This window comes from Protopterus annectens, chromosome 5.part1 (assembly GCF_019279795.1).
Source record: "Protopterus annectens isolate FY-2018-M chromosome 5.part1, PAN1.0, whole genome shotgun sequence".
Lineage (NCBI taxonomy): Eukaryota > Metazoa > Chordata > Ceratodontiformes > Protopteridae > Protopterus > Protopterus annectens.
The window spans coordinates 394,100,128-394,119,432 of record NC_056736.1 but is presented as its reverse complement, the minus strand read 5'-3'; the positions used below and the strand labels follow the sequence as shown (position 1 = coordinate 394,119,432).

Sequence of the window (19,305 nt, the reverse complement as noted above, 5' to 3'; positions counted from 1 at the left end):
GCACGCCCATTCACGCATGTCTTTCGGAGGCCACTCGACCTCGGGGAGGACATGCAGACTCCACACAGAAGGCACTCCAGCCGTGAATCGAACAGAAGAACCTCTTGCTGAGGCAACAATGCTACCGTTGTACCACCGAGGCACGAATAAATTAAGGTATTTTTTAAAAATGTTAAACAATCCTATAAATGAGTCATATGATATAATTCAGAAATGAAATGTCTGATGTAAAATTTTATTTTAACAGTCAATCAATAGTGTCAGCATTTTATAACTGATGTAATTTGTACAATATGGACAATACATAGTTCTTTACCCAAGAAGCTATGCTTCACTACTGCATTTACTAAGTAACTATACTGTCAGCAAATGTAGGCATAGCAGATTATTACATTTGTATGCACTGCTGCATCCTTTCCATATCGGTTTGTCTATTTTAGATCCTAGCAGCAACATTCATAAGTGATCTCTTCACTTTGGTTCTTTTTAACTGGTCACTCTTTATTAAATATACTTGACAAGTACACTATACACTTTTGTTTGCAAAGAAAGCACACTTTTCTAGTAACATATACCAGCAGTTCGTACTTTATTACAAAGATGGGCTACATTTTCCCAAAACATTCCTTTGCAGGCAAAAACAAGAATTCACAGATATAGCATTCTGTTTCAACATATGTGTGCCTGTACATGCGTACATCTATAGAGCTACAAATAGATATATGCATGCACACGCACACAAACAGTATTGACCAAGTAGTCGCACACACAAATTATCAGACACTGAAGAAACAAACATGTCATTCCTTCTTCTATAATGAAGCTGTAAACATCACTATGATGCTGTGCATGTATACAGTACAGTATACAATATATACAGTATATAAAAATATGATTTTCTTCATTCATATTTCAGGAACCAAAGTGCTTCCCTGTTGCATAGTATTTCAGTTTAAAAATAACACGAAAGAGTATGTTTACAATCACAGAACTATTTCATTGCTGCACAAATCTCATAGTAAACAATATTTCAAAAGACTTTTTAAAGCCATTAAAGAACAAACGTACTTTCCTATAAAACAGATACAAAACTTGACTGCACTGAACAATACAACATAAAAGGAAAACTTGCTTTATATGTTTTGATTATAATGCTGGGCAGCACCTTCTTGATTTTTAGAAGAAAATTGAGTTTGTTACGGGGAACTGTACAGTTTGTACTCAGAAATCAGTTCACCTGGCACTACACTTCAAACATAAAGACATGAAGAATATTCACAAATGTGTACAGCTTATGCAAAGCACTAATTACAATGAGTCAGTGCTTTTGTATATTTACCTACTTTCATGGAATGTGTCTAAAATAGCTAGCTGCACATCTAAAATACATGTTTTTGCACTCAAGTGTAAACAAATGTATTTGAAATGCATATTTCACAACATTTCATTTCTGAATACCTGCCATGGTACTAAAACTTACAGAGTTAATTTATTTTAGCCTGTTAATGGCAGTTTATAGTCTTAAGAAATGTGCATTTCCCATAATTACAAAAAGCAGGTAGCAGTCTTAATAATGCATTATCAAGGTGTTCTAAAGGGCAATGCTAGTGGTGTGACTGCTAAACTCCAATATATGAGAATTTGAATACCTGGCAAAGGAAAGGGGATGTGATGACTTCAGTGATGTGCTATAAGAGGAGATAATGAAGATTAAATGTCTCTAAAGGTGACACTGCCACTTAAGACGAATGCAGTGCATGCCGCAACAGGAAAAGGTAGTGTCGGTGGTGGTGGTGGTGGTGGTGGTGTACAATCCACTCAAGTCTGACTCAATCAAGAAAAACATGACCTGAATATCAATCAGTACTTAGCCCATCAAACAAGACACCCTTACAAAACAGCTGAACAAACAATGTCCAGAGTCTGCACTGGAAGCAATGTTTATTAAACAGGAAAAAAAGATAATGTAGATCTGCCCGCTGCAATACAGACATGGACAGCATTACCACAGCTGTCCAATAACAGATATCATGCCATTTTGTTGCTTCGTTTAACAGCATGTAAGATGTGTACACAGATTCCTTCTTCCTGTCCACATAGTTCATGAGTAACCTTGGCACACAAACAGAAGGGCAGAGTATAGCTCTTCATGAGATTACAAGGGGACGCAGCTGCTCCAACTGTGACTCCAGGGCAATGCGATCCTGGTGGACTTCCTGATACAGACGAAGAAAATGGAAGAAAGTGATTATTATTATTATTATTAATAATTATTATTACTATTGCTACTATTACTACTACTACTCATAAACAGGAAAGCAATTATTATTCATAAATAGGTGCAGCAAAAAAATTGTAAGCTTTATAAGAGTAACTGTTTTCACAGTTATATATTTGCAGTTGGCACCACTATCTTTATATATATATATATATATATATATATATATATATATATATATATATATATCTATCACTATCAATTATCCTCCAGGGCACACAAACAGTTACAATCATGGGAACATCTCACTCAGTCCTGGAATGTTTAAGAATCTACAAGATTAGCTAGAATCGGTAAACAAAAAAAAGGGAAGCTGGATACGTACTATCCAGTTTGTTTCCACCACAAACCACACCAGGAAATGTAGAATAAAAACAACATATTATTCTAAGTGGTTTACACTGAAAATTTTGAATGCCATTTTGCGAACTTTGAATGTTGAAAGGCAGTTTTCAAAGTCTCATAATGGCGATTCGAAATATGTTGAACCAGCAACAGCGAATGCCAGTGTGCATTCACTGTTGTGAGACTGACATATTGATTGGAGATTGCACTACAGTGGAGTTCGGGAACTTTGCCTTTTCCTCACTTTAGTGCGATCTCGAAGTAATATATACGTAGCAGGTGGTGTGGGGGACTGCTCCCCCACCCCCGTACAAAACGTGTGTTGAATATCACCGGATGTTCAGGAAAGTTCGAAAAATGTTAAGTCGAATTCGACTTGTTGATGTTTTTCTTGTTTCGTTATTTTGGTTGGTTGATGTTGTTAATTTCGACAAAGTTTTCGAGTAAGTGATTACTCGCAAAAACATTTTCGGAATTTTATAGAAAACCATTCTTAGTAGTAGTACATTTATTTAACTTGCAATAAACATCCTCTTATCTTATTAGTAATTGTATTTAAGATTTTCTTACGTATGTTAACCAAATGTCAAATTTATTAATGAGCAGAATATATGCTTTAGAGTTTATACATACAGTCGTAAGAAAAAAATGCTGGTTATCTGAGTGTTCACAGCATTACATAGTGGTATCTGCTAGTTCAAACAAGCAATTTTCCCTTTATACAAGGTTTTACAAAAAGTGTAGCGAGTTCATGCCAGATGTAATAACAGGAAAGAACAAGTTCAGAATGTTGAGGACTGCGACCATGATTTTTGGAATTGTATACCAAAGGAAAATGTCTGCCAGAATGTGTTCCCTTTCACCTAAACTTTATCCCCATACCCAGATGCATCATGTTACTGGACAGCATACATTCTGAGAACTGCTAATTCTGCTAACTCATTCACCCTGTAATTAAAAAGCAAATTACAGGGCTGAAGAAACAGGTCCTAACTGAGTGATCATAAAAACATTTAGTCACATCCCAGAATTAAATAAGGGTTAAAAATATACCTTGTGGCATATTTGGGGTAGGTTGGACATACTGCTGAACATGTTTATGCAAAATGTGACTTACAAGGGAATAGCTGCAAAAAATATATACCCACATGTGAATTGTGCTTCACTGAACACTAGTACTACAGCCATACCAATACAAGCAGCAAATACATTACACAGTTCCTGTCTCCAGAAACTGCCATCTGTATATATCTACATTATTATGACAGCAACAGCTGGTTTGCCCTTTTCTTGAAGGAAGAGTGTACTCTCATCATGGAATAGAGCTTTTACGATTTACTATGGTTTTAGTGATAATAACAATTTCCAGTCACTAAATTATGTGACCAGAAGGATGCAAGACAAGAATGCTGATGCCCACTTGTTCAAACAATGTTGAACATAGAGTTTTCTGACCTGCATGGACACAGGAACAAGTGCTAACATGGGTCCAGAAGGGGGGCTAGTCCAGGTGTTCGAACAACTAGGCATCGGCATTCTTGTCTTATGACCTTCTGATTGTGTGTTTAGCAATTCAGCATCATTACAATCACTAAAACCTTAGTAAACTGCTTTTACCTCTTGTCTATTCTTTGTACCCTGACTGCAGTCATCCCTATCGGCAGAATTTCCTTTCTCCATTCCCATGTAGGCTTAGTTATTAGTATACTTTCTGCTACTTTATGAATATAAAATTCTGTATGATTACTGTTCTTCTCCTTAAGGATCTGTGTCCAAAATCCCACCCTTAACTTACTTCTTGAGTTATACCCCTGCTTCATCATCATCCCTTTCCACTTTTAATTGTAGCTTTCGGCTTCTGTTATGTACAAGAGCCTTAACTGTGTAGCTCTTAAAAAAACCCTTCAAATCAGGTAATCCTAAACTTCATTGTTCTGTTAGGAGGATCAACTTACCCCACTTGACTCTTGACATCTTCCCCTCCCAAATAAAATAACTGAACTACTTTCTCTGTTTGATAAAAATATGCCTAATGTGTGTATAAAACTAAAGGGACTAAAGACATTTTACTGCTTGCATCTTGCTATCTATATCCATAGGCTAGAGCTTCCTGTTTCTCAGTTTTTGTATTATCTTCTGTTCAGTCTTTTCCCACATCTCCTTAGCTGCCATAACCAAATCTTTTTTGATCCACACCTGTAAATAATTCATTTTATCAAGTCCCCATTAACATGGATATTGCTGGACCAATTCATGTGTGTGCACAGTTTATAGCTACAGCCTTTGTTTTATCTACATTAATTTTATACCCTCCCTAAAAAAAAAATGGAACCATCTCAGAATATTCCACAACACTGAGATGTCCTTTTCTGGTTCCATCAGGTTGAATACCATAGCAATTATATCTTTGAATTTCTGAGTCCCTTATTTTCTTTGCCAGTGGGTCTAAATATATAATTCAGATAACTACGGGAAAAAGGATACCCATGAGTGGCTCCTCTGTTCAGAGATGAATCCTCCTACTTTAATTTTTGCCTCAGATCCCTCATCTATCATATATCATTCTAGTTATCCTTATTATTGTATCAGGAAATGCAATTGCTTCCACTGCAATCTACTCATAAAATCCCAGCTTACTCTACCAAATGATGATTCTTCTGCATCAAGACCCACCGATAGTAGTAATTTCTTACATTAGGCTTCCCTCTGTATCATCATTGTCCTATTAATATTGTCAAATGCTTGTCTCCACAAAACCACATTGGTCCATATCTATCAGTTTTGGCATCATCTTTGCCATTCTTTTAACCATCACAGACATAAACACCTTATAATCATGGTTTAGAATTCAAATGGGCCACAGGTTTTCTTCCAGGATGTTGGTGCCTACTCTCTTTTTAAAATACCCTTACAGTTCTTTATTACTTTCTTCCCTCCTAACTTCAAAACGTCCACCAGAATACCATCTACTCCTGGAGACTTTCCTGTACATCAGCATTCTTATCTTATCTGCTCTTTTCATAACTGTTAGTTGTCGAGTCTCTTCTACCTCTAACCTTGTCCATAAATATTTCCATTTGTGCTTTTTCTTGATTTCCCATATTCTTAGTTTTATACAAATTTTAATAAAATTTCCAAAATATCTCCATAGGATCTCTGGATATTTTTCTTGTTATAGGCTCCCTAAGTCTGGCAACAAACCTTTCTACTTTCTCTTGCCTAAATTGGTGTGCCAAACTTTTTGTGATCTAGAGTTATCAAAAATCAGTTGCAGCAATATTTCTAAACTCATGCATAATATCTGGTTACTCCCTTATTTTCCCTTTTGTACTCTGTAATTGCGTCTCTTGTTCTGTGAGATTTCCCTTATTTTGTTGCACTTTTAAAATTTGTCAGCCCCTATAAATAATTCTTATTGCTTCTTAATCAGATCTCTTTTTCTTTTACTTCTACTCTATTTTTAAACTCCACTTTCATTTTATTCCACTCACTAGCTATGACTTCTGGGGTACTTTCTATCTTCTCTAATAACTCATGGATAATTTTCACTAACAATTCCTTAAATTCCCCTCTTTTTAACAGATGGGTGGAAAGCGCCTCATCTTTACTTCATTACCCTGCATTTCTATCTCAGTAATTATTGGTGCATGATCTGAAGTAGTTATTGGATGTATAGCAAGGTTCTCAATTAAATGGACATATTCCTGTGAAATATCATTCTAACAAGTCTAGCCCAGTTATTGTACCTTGCAGAATAATATGTAAATTCTCTCTGAGATCCTTGCCACTGAATCCAAGTCTTTTGTACCAAATATTTCCATAAATTTCTTAGGAAATCAACTCTCTTGTTATATTTTCCCTTCTACACCCCCTGATGCATCCTCATGGTTGCAAATAAAATTCCAGTCTACATCTATCAGTAATATTCCCTGCTGAAAGCGGATTTCTCCCCAAAATGCTTAAACTCCAAAACAGTAGTTTTAGGTGAAATGTAAATAAATGCCAGTGTAATCCTCATCCCTTGCCTGTAGCCTCTTACTGCTACAAATATGAGATTATCTTTTTCCATCTATCACTACCAGATCTCCTCTAGCAATTTATAAGTACTCCTCTTTTCCTTTGCCCCTGATATTCTTCAGAATATCCATTCTGAAATCCTTTGTCAAATTCACATGCTTAGTTCTTTACAAACATGTCTCTGTAGCATTGCTATTTTCACTCTGCATTTCTTAATATAATTAAGTATTCTTTCTTTTTTGGCTGTACTTGTGAGACCATTCACATTCCAAGAAAATATGGAAAGTCTCATCATTATTTTAAAAAGTCATTATTCCCACGAATTATATATGACAGCTTTTTTGTATGTCTAATTGCAGCTTTTCTGATGCATGCACCCATTAATGTTAGGCAGGTTAATCCTTTATACAGTTTTTTCTTATTATTAACATTTGAACCTATGTCACATTTTAAAAGACTATGAGTTTTAACATATACCTTTAAACAAAAAGCAGACAACCCCCCAGAACCGATGAACTTAATACAAATATGCATAACTATGTAAATCTATAAAACATGAAGTTTAACCTTCTTAACACTAACATTTGTGCTAAACAGATAGCTGCTAATACAGGACCTAATAACCTGAGACTGAAGTTATCCATGCTAAGATGCGTTGCTGCCTGTGCTTCTACTTACACCAACTGGTGTCTGTTCTTTTTTATCATTATTCCCCCTCCCCCTTATGCAAAAACTACTTGCATACTTTCAGAAATCATTAACTTTTAGCCTTGAAGAAACCATTGTTCTTTTATTGCCCTATTATCAGCTTGCCTCCATGGAAAAGTAAGAGAAAAAAGAAAAATGTATACCTTTGGTGCAGCCTGAAAGACAAGCTGAAAAATCTTTTGCTAAAGGAAAACTTTTCTTTTTATTTGGTGTTCTTATATTTACTTGTTACAACTTAAAATATGTTATTAGATTAAGCCAAGGATCTTAATCCAGAAATTCACTTACGCAAAACTAAAGAATATTAGCTCTAAGTGTGTTATGATCTGTATACTTTTGCACACCATCTCCCAGTTCAGCAACCCAAGATTACAACCTATTAACTTACACATGCTTTTGTCCAGCTTTTCTTCTCTCTTTGCACTGTAATGCCTACATTTCTTAATACCAAAAAAAAAAGAAAGAAAGAAAAACAGGAAGAAAAAAGACCCGCCTGTTTACTTTAATAAGCACATAGAACTAAAATACTTTACTATAAAATATGCAATTTATATTGTGACAACTTTCATAGAAAAACTGTTAAGAAAAGAAATTGTGTTACTAACGGTTACCTTTTTACTTTATCCTCAACACAGAGTCCTTCAAACATTAATAGAATGAAGAGAGGCAAATGCCTTTCAGTTCCTCACTAGTTTAACATCAAAAATCCACTCTTTCTACTTATTCTTATACATAATTTATAATTTATACACATATTTGCATTTCACAAATGTGACTTGATGCTTTGCAGTCTCTCATTTATTCACTCATTTCCATACTACTGGTCTTCTTCCTGTTCATCTACATGACCCATCCCCAGACACATTATGGTTCAATTCCACGGTGCTCCAAATTCTTCAGGTCAACTCCTATGCCTTTTCTCTGTTTTTCAAGCATTTTCCTTTGCAACAGTGGAAAAGGTTTCACTGGCAAAGTCTCTCTGTATGCTTTATTATCAGAAGAATGAGAGTCCCCTTCTGCTTGATGGCTCATTTTTGTTAGACAAACTTTTGCATGTCCTCCTTTGCCTGTTCTGCATCAAAAAATCACTTCGATCCTCTAGGAAAAAACTATTCTAAAGACACCTGCCTCTTCACCTTTTCTGATTACTGGAATACATTCTCTCTTCTGCCTGCTGTACAGTGAATTATTTTCCACAAATACTCTATTGTCTCCAAATTTTAATAATTTGCCCTTTTGTCACAGTTTTGTAAAGATAATCTCTCTCTTCTGGTAGGTTTGCATATTTATGATACATTTATTGGCTCCTTTCTCATTCATCACCATATTTGGGGCATGTACACTGTGCACCCTTACAATTAACAGTTCCTGCTGTGGAATACAAGTCCAATTTCCTTATTTGTGCCTTCATAAAATTAATATAGTCTGTTTCTGGTATAGCAGAAAATATTGGATTTTCCGTGTGCTCTTTCTTCTAATTCTACAATTTTTTTTAAAACATTTCTTCCTAAGCAGTCTTATACTCAGCCAGCCCTTCCTTCATTCCATCTTCTGATTTTTTACAGGTTTACCAGCTCATCTGAATAATTGTTTAAAGCTGCTTCCAATTTTCCAGTCTTTTGTTGCTTGAGCTGATATACTCCTTCAGTGTGTGATTTATTTTAATCAGTTCCCAAAGTATTTGACTTATTTTCTCCAAGAGATTACTGGAAGCCATGTCTTGAAACAAAGCTGGAGCTTGAAATGTTTTTTGCTGAATAGCTGCAGGATTCTTCCCAGACAATGTTTGCTCTTCACCTTTATTGGCTGATTTTCTTTCAGGGTCTCTTAATTTCTTTTCTTTGCAGGCATCCAGGCAGTGTTTACAAGCCAGTCACTTTGCTTCTGTTTTTGTCCATTTTTTTCATTATCAATTTTAATATTATATATAGCTTCTCCCCCAGCTACCTCTGATCCCCTTGCATTTTCCTCTCTATGAGAAATTAAAATATGTCATGAACTAACAGGTAGTGAATGCATCTGCTTCAATCAGTATATAAATGATGTACATTTTTGCAAAAGAATTGGCACTATACAGTAGCTTCTACATTTGCACATACATAAAGTCTGCTGTATCACTTATGTGTACTGATATGCAAGGTTAGGATTGCGCATACTCAACTAGACTTATGCATATTCAACATGGCTGAAAAGGGTCTTTGTACCTACCCACCTACCCAATTATCGAGTAGTTAAATACATATAGATGACATATATTTATATATATATATATATATATATATATATATATATATATATATAGAGAGAGAGAGAGAGAGACCAAGACCTAGTCAGTTCGTTAACCATCTGTTCTAAAGTTATTTATTAAGTCTACAAATCTGTAGGCATACTCAACTTTTGAGGTATAGTTGCTCTAGTTTATCAAGGGTAGTTGAAATCTTCCATTATAAAGGCATTTTTGGTAATAGTAAGTCCAGGTACACTTAGGAATTTTACATGTCAACAGGGAACATAATGTGCGTCTTACAGCAAGGTATAAGGTGATAGTTTGCCTTCTTCAGGTTAAGCTGGAGTTCAATGAATTCAGTTTGTGGGTCTCTGGGAATCTGTCTAGAGATTGTGTGTTCATTGACAAATTTGGAAACACCACCTCAGTTTCCATCATGGCTGAATGAACGGTAGGTTCAAAACCCAGGAATGGAGGTATATTTTTTCACTGAAACCCTAATCTCAGTAAGTACACAAACATGCATGCAATCAAGCAGCAGGATAGCCTTAAGATCAGGCAATTTGCTGTTAAGAGTTGTGGAATTAAGAATAGTCTCCTTGACATTTTACAGTTTAGTGTTAGAAATGCCTACATTGTTATCTCAATGTTGAGATATCCATTAGGTGGACTCTGCCTAAAAGGGCACTATGGGGCAGCAAGGCCTTAAGCCAGTACGTAAAAGCTAAGGAATAAGAATTGAAGGCAATCCTTAGTGAAGCAACAGGGACAATCATCTTGTCTTATGCTGATACATACTGGTTCCTCTGCAAAATGGCACACACTACTAAGCCATTCTCTTTGTATACATGCAGCATTTTGGGTGCTGGAAGGATTCCACTCAAGACCAGTGTCTTACCTGTGTTGTACACATGCATTGTGAGATGCAACATATCTCTCAACATGTCCTTACTGATCTACGTCTGAAGTTACTGATCTACGTCTGAAGTTACTCACATCCACATGGACTACCATTAGGTTGTAATCATATTTGTCTGGTGAGAGGGAGCCCTTATGAAGTCATGGATCCGGTATCAGGAAAAGCAACTAAAAGGAACCCTGCTTGTCTAGTCTTATAAGTGTAGAGTTAGTTTGCTTGACAAGAGTGTCGTCAAATATTAAGATACTACCACCAAGCTGACCACTTATTGTGTTCAACATCGAACAAAAATGTCTCTCTCTCTGAGTCTAAGTTTTATTTTCCCCACAACTTGCACTTATCCCTCCAGACATGTATACAAAGAGAAGATGATATGTTTTCATGAGTGATCCCCAATTTTCCAAACTCATACTGCTTACATATAGCATCCCATCTTTTGTATGGCATGAGCAATTGTGAACCACATTGTTCATTAATCTCATCTTCGCATGTGGCAATCAAATTCCACTTCTGAGATCCTTCCTTCATTCACATTTCAAAGTAACAGAACTAGCTTTTTCCCTATCAAGTGAATTCCAAAACAAACTGCTTAAGGCCAACTCCATGCAAGATATGGTACTTCAATTCCCACTTATGTGTCATACATATACTCTAACTACATTTTCCTGCCACCTATAGTGTAATGAAAGGTTTACCTTTATAATGTCAGCACCTGGAATGTCGAACCTGCTTCTGCGAACACCGAGCTGCGACTTCACAAAACCTCGAATACCGAATTTTGAACTGCAAATTCTCACCCCCTTTTTGACCCATGTTAGCACTTGTTTGTAGGTGTGGCATGGTCAGAAATGTTGATATTTGAGCTTTTTTCAAAATTTTGAAGTGTTAGCGGTGCTGGTTTCGCTGAAACAGTTCACTGATGTGGTCGTTCAGTAATACGTGATCGACATTATAAACATAAACCATTACAAACAGATAAAAAAATCAGAAACATTTGTATTTTCAAGTACTGATTATTTGATTCACAAGCTATCAATGTGGCCATGGCAGGAAAGAAGTGGTGTCAGACACTTTGGATCAGCCTTACAAAGAATACAAAGACTATGTGCTCCAACATAGGCCTTATGGCTGTAGTTTCCCTGAAAACTGCCTTGAAAAAAAAATGCAGTTGCATGGGCAGAAGATGGGTGTCAGGGTCCTGAGAGTTACTGCATGGTGCAGAAGCCCTGACAGTATAAGACATGCATTTTTCCAAACCATCAAAAGCTACCATAAATCCTCCATGAGTGACGCCAAACTTGATACCTTGAGCTTTCTGTCTACTGAGTGCAGTGCACGCCAACTATTGTTGAGTTCACTTTTATGAAACTTCATAAAATACTTAGTTAAAAATGAGAGGAGCTGGAATTTTATACAATTAATGAACAACATTTAATAGTATCTACCCTTCTATTCTTTTATAACTTAACTTAAGAAGTCTTCAGAATGATGTTATACTGCTGTATTCTTAACAAAAGAAGTTGCAGACGTCAGTGATGAGGTCAGATTGCCATACTTTGCAGTATACAGAGAAAAAAGTGATGGTTCACTGCAATTTCCTTGTTTCTATAAGACAAAACTTTGTTATTCAGAACAGTAGCTATGCCATTAATAAGGCAGACTGTTACCACACTCACACCATCTCCCATTTTTTTCAAAAGCTGAACAGGAGTGGGTGTTAAGGGGTACTAGCCAGCCTTACTAATGATATACATATCATATGTATGATTAAAATGTATGACATTTTTTTTTGTTAAGATAAAATCTAATGCAACTGCATGCTGATTTTCTATATTACACTACTGCATGTACTGCATTAAGTGTAATTCTCAAAAGAGATTTAAGGGGAAGCTACAGTAGAACACTGCCAATGAAGGAATATGTGCAACTGCTGCTTCACTTTACTACTTCAGAATTAGTTCTCTCTGTTATTCAAATGAAATTTAACACTTTTTCTCTCTTATACGTTCATAGACTCACCTCAGGTTAGTACTAGGCTACATGTCCCTGCGGGCCATTTTAAGGCTAGCCAATTACCCCATTTGAGAATTAAACTCTGGACTTTGTGTGTGCAAGGTGAACAGGTTAGAAATTATGCATCTCCCAGTTTGTTATGCAAATTAAATTTAACACATTTTCTCTTTGTTACATGGACTACACCAATAAATTTCTCACTTTCACAGATAGATTCCAGAAAAGTTATTATTTCAGATTTTCAGGAACATACAACAAAGGTAGGTAGGTCTGTTAATGAGGTTTCACTTAATATAAAAGGCAGTGGATGTGATACAATGAATTGCTAAGCGAGACAAAATGGTGGACCTCAAAAAACCTAACTGACCTTAGATTTTACTTTCTCATTAGTCATAGCTTCATCACTTACATCCTTAAAATTGTTTTACAACACTGTGCATCATATATGCAAAATTAGTATTAACTACTGTAAAATGAGAATAAAACACGTGCATTGATGCAGCTACGACAATTGGCAAATAAACTCACAAAACAGTACTTCATAAACATTAACAAACTCATTAAATGCAGTCAGTAACTATAGGCGACAGGTAACAAATTGGAGTTTTAAGATTCAGTGACTGTGCTCTGAAAACTTACTCAGAATTCCTTTCCCACAATGAACTGTAAAATTCTGCTATGAGATCTGTGGGTTTGACATAACGATTAAGGTCCTCACCTCAAAGACACAAAGTACACAGTTTAATTCTAACTTTAGGTTTTCGGCCAAGCTTAAAACAGCTCTTCAGGGCAGTTAGCCTAGTATTCACCCACAAACCTATGAACCGGGCAGCTGCCCCACAGAATCATATTAGCAGCCATATATGTGGCCAAACAATTAATGAAAGCTGCATCACTGACAACTAAAGTGGAGGATTTGGCAGTCTTGTGCTGAGCCACTTACTGTAAGTAATTCTACCTCACAATAATAAAAATGATCATTCTGTGATGTTACACATTACAACTCATCCATACAATGATGGGCCACAGAGAACTTGTCTGTGATGCACACTATATTGTCTCAGCACCTCTTGCTGAGTAAAGTGTCCTTTAACTTTACATAATATTGTATGATCAGGGGAATCTATGTGTAATGACTACTTTTGTTATTTGACCACCCCACCACATAACTGTACCTGGTCACCCTTCTGCCACTTGGTCTCTAAATGCAAATGTGGCTTTTAGCCCTTATGACTACATTGTGTGGATGTGTTAATACTTAACTTTTATTTAAATTAGCTGTATACTAAGCTTTTGTTGTGAATCACTCTGGCAGGTCACATTATGCCAGGCATACCAGAGTGATTCCATGTTGGCAGCTTGCACAGTCAAGAAGGAGAAAAGGGTGTTCCATTGATATTCATAAGAACCCTGAGTAACCCAAGTACTATTTTAGTAAGAGGGTGGGCAATGCAGACTATAAGCATTACTGGATACCTGATGGGAGCTTAGACAAGAAGTATTAATTGTCATACAAGAGATAAAGTAGTGATCTTGACAAAAAGGCACACATTGTATTATGTTGGTGATGATAAACAGCGGCATTACTCTATTTATGCTACGGGTGATGGAAATATACTCTGCAACACTACTGTACTTCACAGTGGCTACCACTAGGGTACAGGGGAGCAGTGTAATTTACTTATGAATCATGTGTAGCCAGCCAGTATGAAGTAATGAAATCCGCAGTGGACCCTGATTAAATTGCACAGTGTGTGTTATGTCACAACTTAAGAATTCCAAGGTTGATTTGCAAGAAAATTTCAGCACAAACAATGTACTTCATGACCTTTTATAATCAGGAACAGCTCAATCATTTAACTCTTGATCTTTAAAAACGTCAGTTGTATAATAGACCAACAGGTCACAAAATGGTTCCACAAAACTGTGGCACAGCCTCACCTTAAACTGTTGCTGAAGTTCACTGTTCAGTCTCGCCAACACAGCATTTGCCTCTTTGTTTTTGCGGATGGCTGTCTGAATAGCCTTCTTTGCTTTCGAGGACTGTCTATAAGTAAAATTAGTGATAATATAAAAACATATGCATTCTTCTGCTGCATTTTAAGAATTGTTGATTCACCACACTTCAGAATATTGTTCTTCCCTGTTTGTAATTGATACAATTGGTAGGCTTGCAACAACAGACAATTAAATCCATATAATGCAGGATACACTAATCCCTAAATATGAACTAGTACCTATTTGTACCTTACACCGCCTTACTCCACCTTTTTTACTCACTTCCTACCTTCAATCAATCTCTCTTCTGCGGCGCTCTATCTAAATATTTTATTTTTATTTATTTATTTATTTTATTTAACGTTTGTTAACCGGGAAAGTCCGACTTGGAACGAAGCCAATTTTCAGCGGAGGGAGAAATACTCCAGATGCATGTCTTTGCAACGTGGGAGGAGACCCACACGAACACAGGGAGGACATGCAGACTCCGCACAGAAGGCACCCCAGCTGAGAATCGAACCAGAGAACCTCTTGCTGTGAGGCAACAGTGCTACCGCTGTACCACTGCGCCATCCAATATGTCATAACTCTGACGTTTTTCTCTCATTTCACATTGTAGTTATACTAACTTTAATTTCTCAAAACTGGCTAAAAGTTGCTCTAAATATTAAATTACTGTCAAATAAGTTGTATCTACATTTAACCAATGTTGTCACATTTTGTCTAATTTGGTATAATTATTTAAACTGTAGATGTTGCAATTATTTAAATGTAGATGTTGTATTATTTCTGAAGCTTGTAAAATTACTGTTCTTAAATTGTTTCTGTAATACTTTGAAGCTTATCTCTCTGGGCCTCCACTGAAAATGGGTACCTGCTCAGACTTTCCCAGTAATCTAATGTCAACAAATAGATATTAGTTAATATCGGCTAATGCAGACATTAACAGAAGCTAGACATTTTCATGTGAAGTACAAAGTACTGTAAAGCAATTCCAAACCACTGCATTACATGAGAAAAAAATATCTACCTAAAAGGACTCCAGAATGCTACTGACATGCTCTGTCTGAGCTGTCAGACCATGACATCCTGTCTTGTCTTTCTAGATGCATCATTACTTCTTAAGGTAATGCAGACAATGAACCTGGGAAAAATCAATCTCTTCACAGGGAGCACACAGCTCAGATGTTCAGAACACCAGCATTGTAAGGTAAGGCCCTAAGTACAGTTCCTACTGGAGTGCAAAACTTTTTTCATCACATTATAAATGTAAGCCACAAAGTTTGTCTGTGTTCTGATACTTCGGGAGTCTTTGTGGTCTTAAGGCACATTTTGTCCACTTTTTCAGATCTTTAACTTTGGGAACTCATGGTTACAAAAAACTGTGAAAGACCATCATTATGTTGAACATTCAAATAAATTGAAAAGCTTTTGCAGCAGGTAATAAATGTAATTAAGCTGAACAGTGAAAAACAAAATGAGGAAGTATGGGCAGCTCTGGACACTAATGTAGAACATTAACCTCCTGATTGTGTATACTGCTCCACTTCTTTCTCCTCGAATTCTACACAAAGTATACATAAATAAATAAATCAAATTAGGGTCAGTTTCTTAAACACTACTGTAATTCACATGAGAATAACACACATTTACTAAATAGCAAGTATAAAACTCTAATGTCTGGCATTAATGACAAGCTGTAGTTCTCAGTGATTTACAAGAAAATCAAACATTTTTTACAAGAGACAGGACAAAATATGTGGCACAATTTGGGACATTCTGAAAAAAATGACAGTATGATGGTTGAGAAATAATTCTAAAGTGTCTCCTAGTTTGTGCTGCACTCCAGCATTTCTGTTGAGAACCTGTAGGTGGCACAGTGACAACACTACCAGCATACTGCTCAACTACTGTACTCAAGAACCAGGGACAGAGGCCAAAAATCATGGAGAGTTTTTAAATATTACACTAATTCACATAAAAAAGTGAGTAGAACAACAATATGCATTTTCTGAACAATAAGAAGCATGAAATATTAATATCTGACTGGCATCAGCCAACTGGAGCCTCGCTTTATGAATATTCATTAGATAATACAGTTAATGAATAGCAGCTACTCCTCCGCCAACTTTTCCATTTCTTCAAACAGGTGACTTGCCAATCAAGATTAATTTATGCTTGATATAATGGATTTGCACTTTTCAATCACATCTGGAACATCCAAACCTACATGAATCGATGTGGGATAGTGTTCTACACGTACACCCAAAATGTTATCAGAAAACAGGGAAAGACAAGGTCCCTACCAACAAGAAAAGTAGACAGAAACCACTGCAGCAGTGTGAATATTCTGCTCTTAAAAAACATAAAATAACTGTATTGCTTAGAAAAGGTGGGGAAAGCAGAGTAGGTAATAATGAGTGTATCTACAGGTGACACATTTAGAAGCAGGCCGTATGAGCTAGCACCCAAAGGAAAGGAGTAACCATGAACAATACTGATTAGAGATTTGTGACTTTCTCATGGCATAATGTTACACAGTATGCAAAACATTTGGAAATATATACTTTGGAAGCTAGGTGACCCTCTGACCTGAGTACAGGCTATCAAACAGTTTATACTGTTTTTTAGACTTCAAGAAGATAATCCTTTAACCAAAGGTGAACATTCAAGGTGCACAGGATACATTATCCTCAGTTTCAGTCCCAGGCAATAAAACAGAGTGAATCCGACAAGAAATTAAAAAGAAAATGGCATAATAAATGGAGCTATCAGGATCAAGTATGGACTTTGAGTCATGATTAACGTGTGCCATAAGAGACAAGGAAAAGCAAAGCTAAAGGTTTTTATCATCAACACCACAGATATTATTATGGATCTCCAACATAAATTTCAGTAAGAAAACTGGGTAGGTGCCACCAGTTTCTTAAAGATGAGGACATATTTAAGTAGAATACTTGTCGTTTGTTTTAGACCATGACACAAAAAGCCAGTTCTTCAAATATCCAAGTCTCTTGAAAATAATATGCCAAGAAACCTCACCAGCTTATCTTGGTAGCTAATATGGAAGTCTGAAGAGATCCTTGGCAAGGAAAAACAGAAACCAGCCATAGGGTTGCATCTGACCTCAAATCAAACTGGAAATCTACTGTGAAGGTGTGAGATAAAAATATCAGATTCAACATACCAAACGTTTAGAGGAAGCAACTTAGGAAATGCAGTGAAAAGCCTCAGATGATGGCTCTCTCAAGAGAAGGGCATAGCAGAGGCTGCCACAAGACCCAGTTGCTGCAAGAGATGATCATTGACATGCAATTACTAAACAAGACATAACATTGATGAGGTACACCATATAGCATGAATCTGCCTGATTTAGGGAAGGGATGTGTGAGCTTAGGTGGAATTCAGTGCTGCCCTGATAAAACAGGAGTGTTCAAATGACTGTAGCAGCTATTCAATACCAAAAAGTGCTACTCTTTTACTTTCCTCAGTGATTGAGTCTTACTAGCTCCAAACTTAGAATCCCTAACTTTAAAGTGTGTAAGTTTCTGATTTTTCTTTGTCTGTACCAGTTGGAATTAATCTGTATGTCATGGTATCAACGTTTTTACATTCTTTATCAACAGAGTTCCAAATTCCATCTTAAAACAACCCTTCCCTGAAATAGCCAGATACTTACATCTTCCTTTGTATTTTTGTCTTTATTTTTATTGCAGTTATTTCTTAAGAGAGAAGGTTCACTAAGCAGAACTGCCTCTTCATCACATGGGATAATTTTTAAACTACTTGTTGACCGGGGAAGCCCACTGAACATAAATGTCCCTTTCAGGGGGCAGGGGTGATCTGGAAGCACAGTCTGATTAGGTGACTTTCTCAGAGTCTCACAATATGCAAATGAAGGTAGAAGGAATCAAACCCTGTACCCTAGGCAAAGAAAGCAGCTCATTAACAGCTTGAGCTTTAGTCCACTGCATTTACTGCCAGAAAATCTAAATTGCAGTGTTATTATTGCATTATTCAACTTCAAAAGTGATCATGTACAATGCTGAAAATAGTGAATATTTATGTCTGATTCATAGAATATATACCAAGTTCAAAATCACTGTGCAGCAATCATAGAATTATATAAGAGGAGGGTGCGGGGGGCAGCCCCTGCCAAAATGCTTTTAACTTGCAACACTAAGTTTCACAGTTTGCCACTTTTTTTCATAATTTCATTTACATTTTTGTGTCTGGACTTGCAAATATTGAGTTAAAAACATCTAAAAGGGCATTAGGGAGCTCTGTCAAATTAAGTGATACACATAGACTCTTTGAATGTTATTTTTGTTTTGCTGACAAGAAAAGTCTGACTAGGCAATGGTAGCCCCTTTTCAGTGGAGGCCTGGGGAGAAAAGCTGCTGTTACAGTGGAAACATAATACATATACAGTGAAGCAACATAATACAAAAACAGTAATGGAAAAAGAAACAGAATGGCACTTGGATGGCATGCACAGGTGTTACTTCATGCTCCAGTTCCAGCAAAACAATTGTACAATTTAAGTGAGCAAATGAAACAGTGTATAACAGGTATGATTTGAAAAGAATGCAAAGTGACATTGTAGCACAGTATTATGAAAACAAGGACAAGACAAATGTAGCATCATTACGGTGTCTCTCATGTCATTTTTTTTATTAGGCAGTTAAATATGTTGGGTTGAGCAAGTCATTTTTGCTTACTACAGTAAGAGAAAAATTAGTACGACTGAAAGCACCATCAAGGGTTTTTGTGCATCTCTTATCTGTAGGAGACAGGAGA

The 19,305-nt window shown here is 36.4% G+C and overlaps 1 protein-coding gene across 3 annotated transcripts in view; it reads right to left on the bottom strand.

Moving 5' to 3' along the window:
• Window positions 1-221: 221 nt before the first annotated feature.
• The window catches only part of REPS2 (RALBP1 associated Eps domain containing 2), a 2,057,440-nt gene continuing 2,038,356 nt past the window's right edge, over window positions 222-19,305 (bottom strand). For all 3 annotated transcript variants that reach the window (XM_044073054.1, XM_044073053.1, XM_044073052.1), the window contains 2 exons: window positions 14,449-14,554; window positions 222-2,216 (listed from right to left, as the gene is read on the bottom strand). In XM_044073054.1, the coding sequence (XP_043928989.1) occupies window positions 2,148-2,216; window positions 14,449-14,554 (175 nt within the window). In that variant the 3' untranslated portion in view covers window positions 222-2,147. The remainder of the gene's footprint in view (window positions 2,217-14,448; window positions 14,555-19,305) is intronic.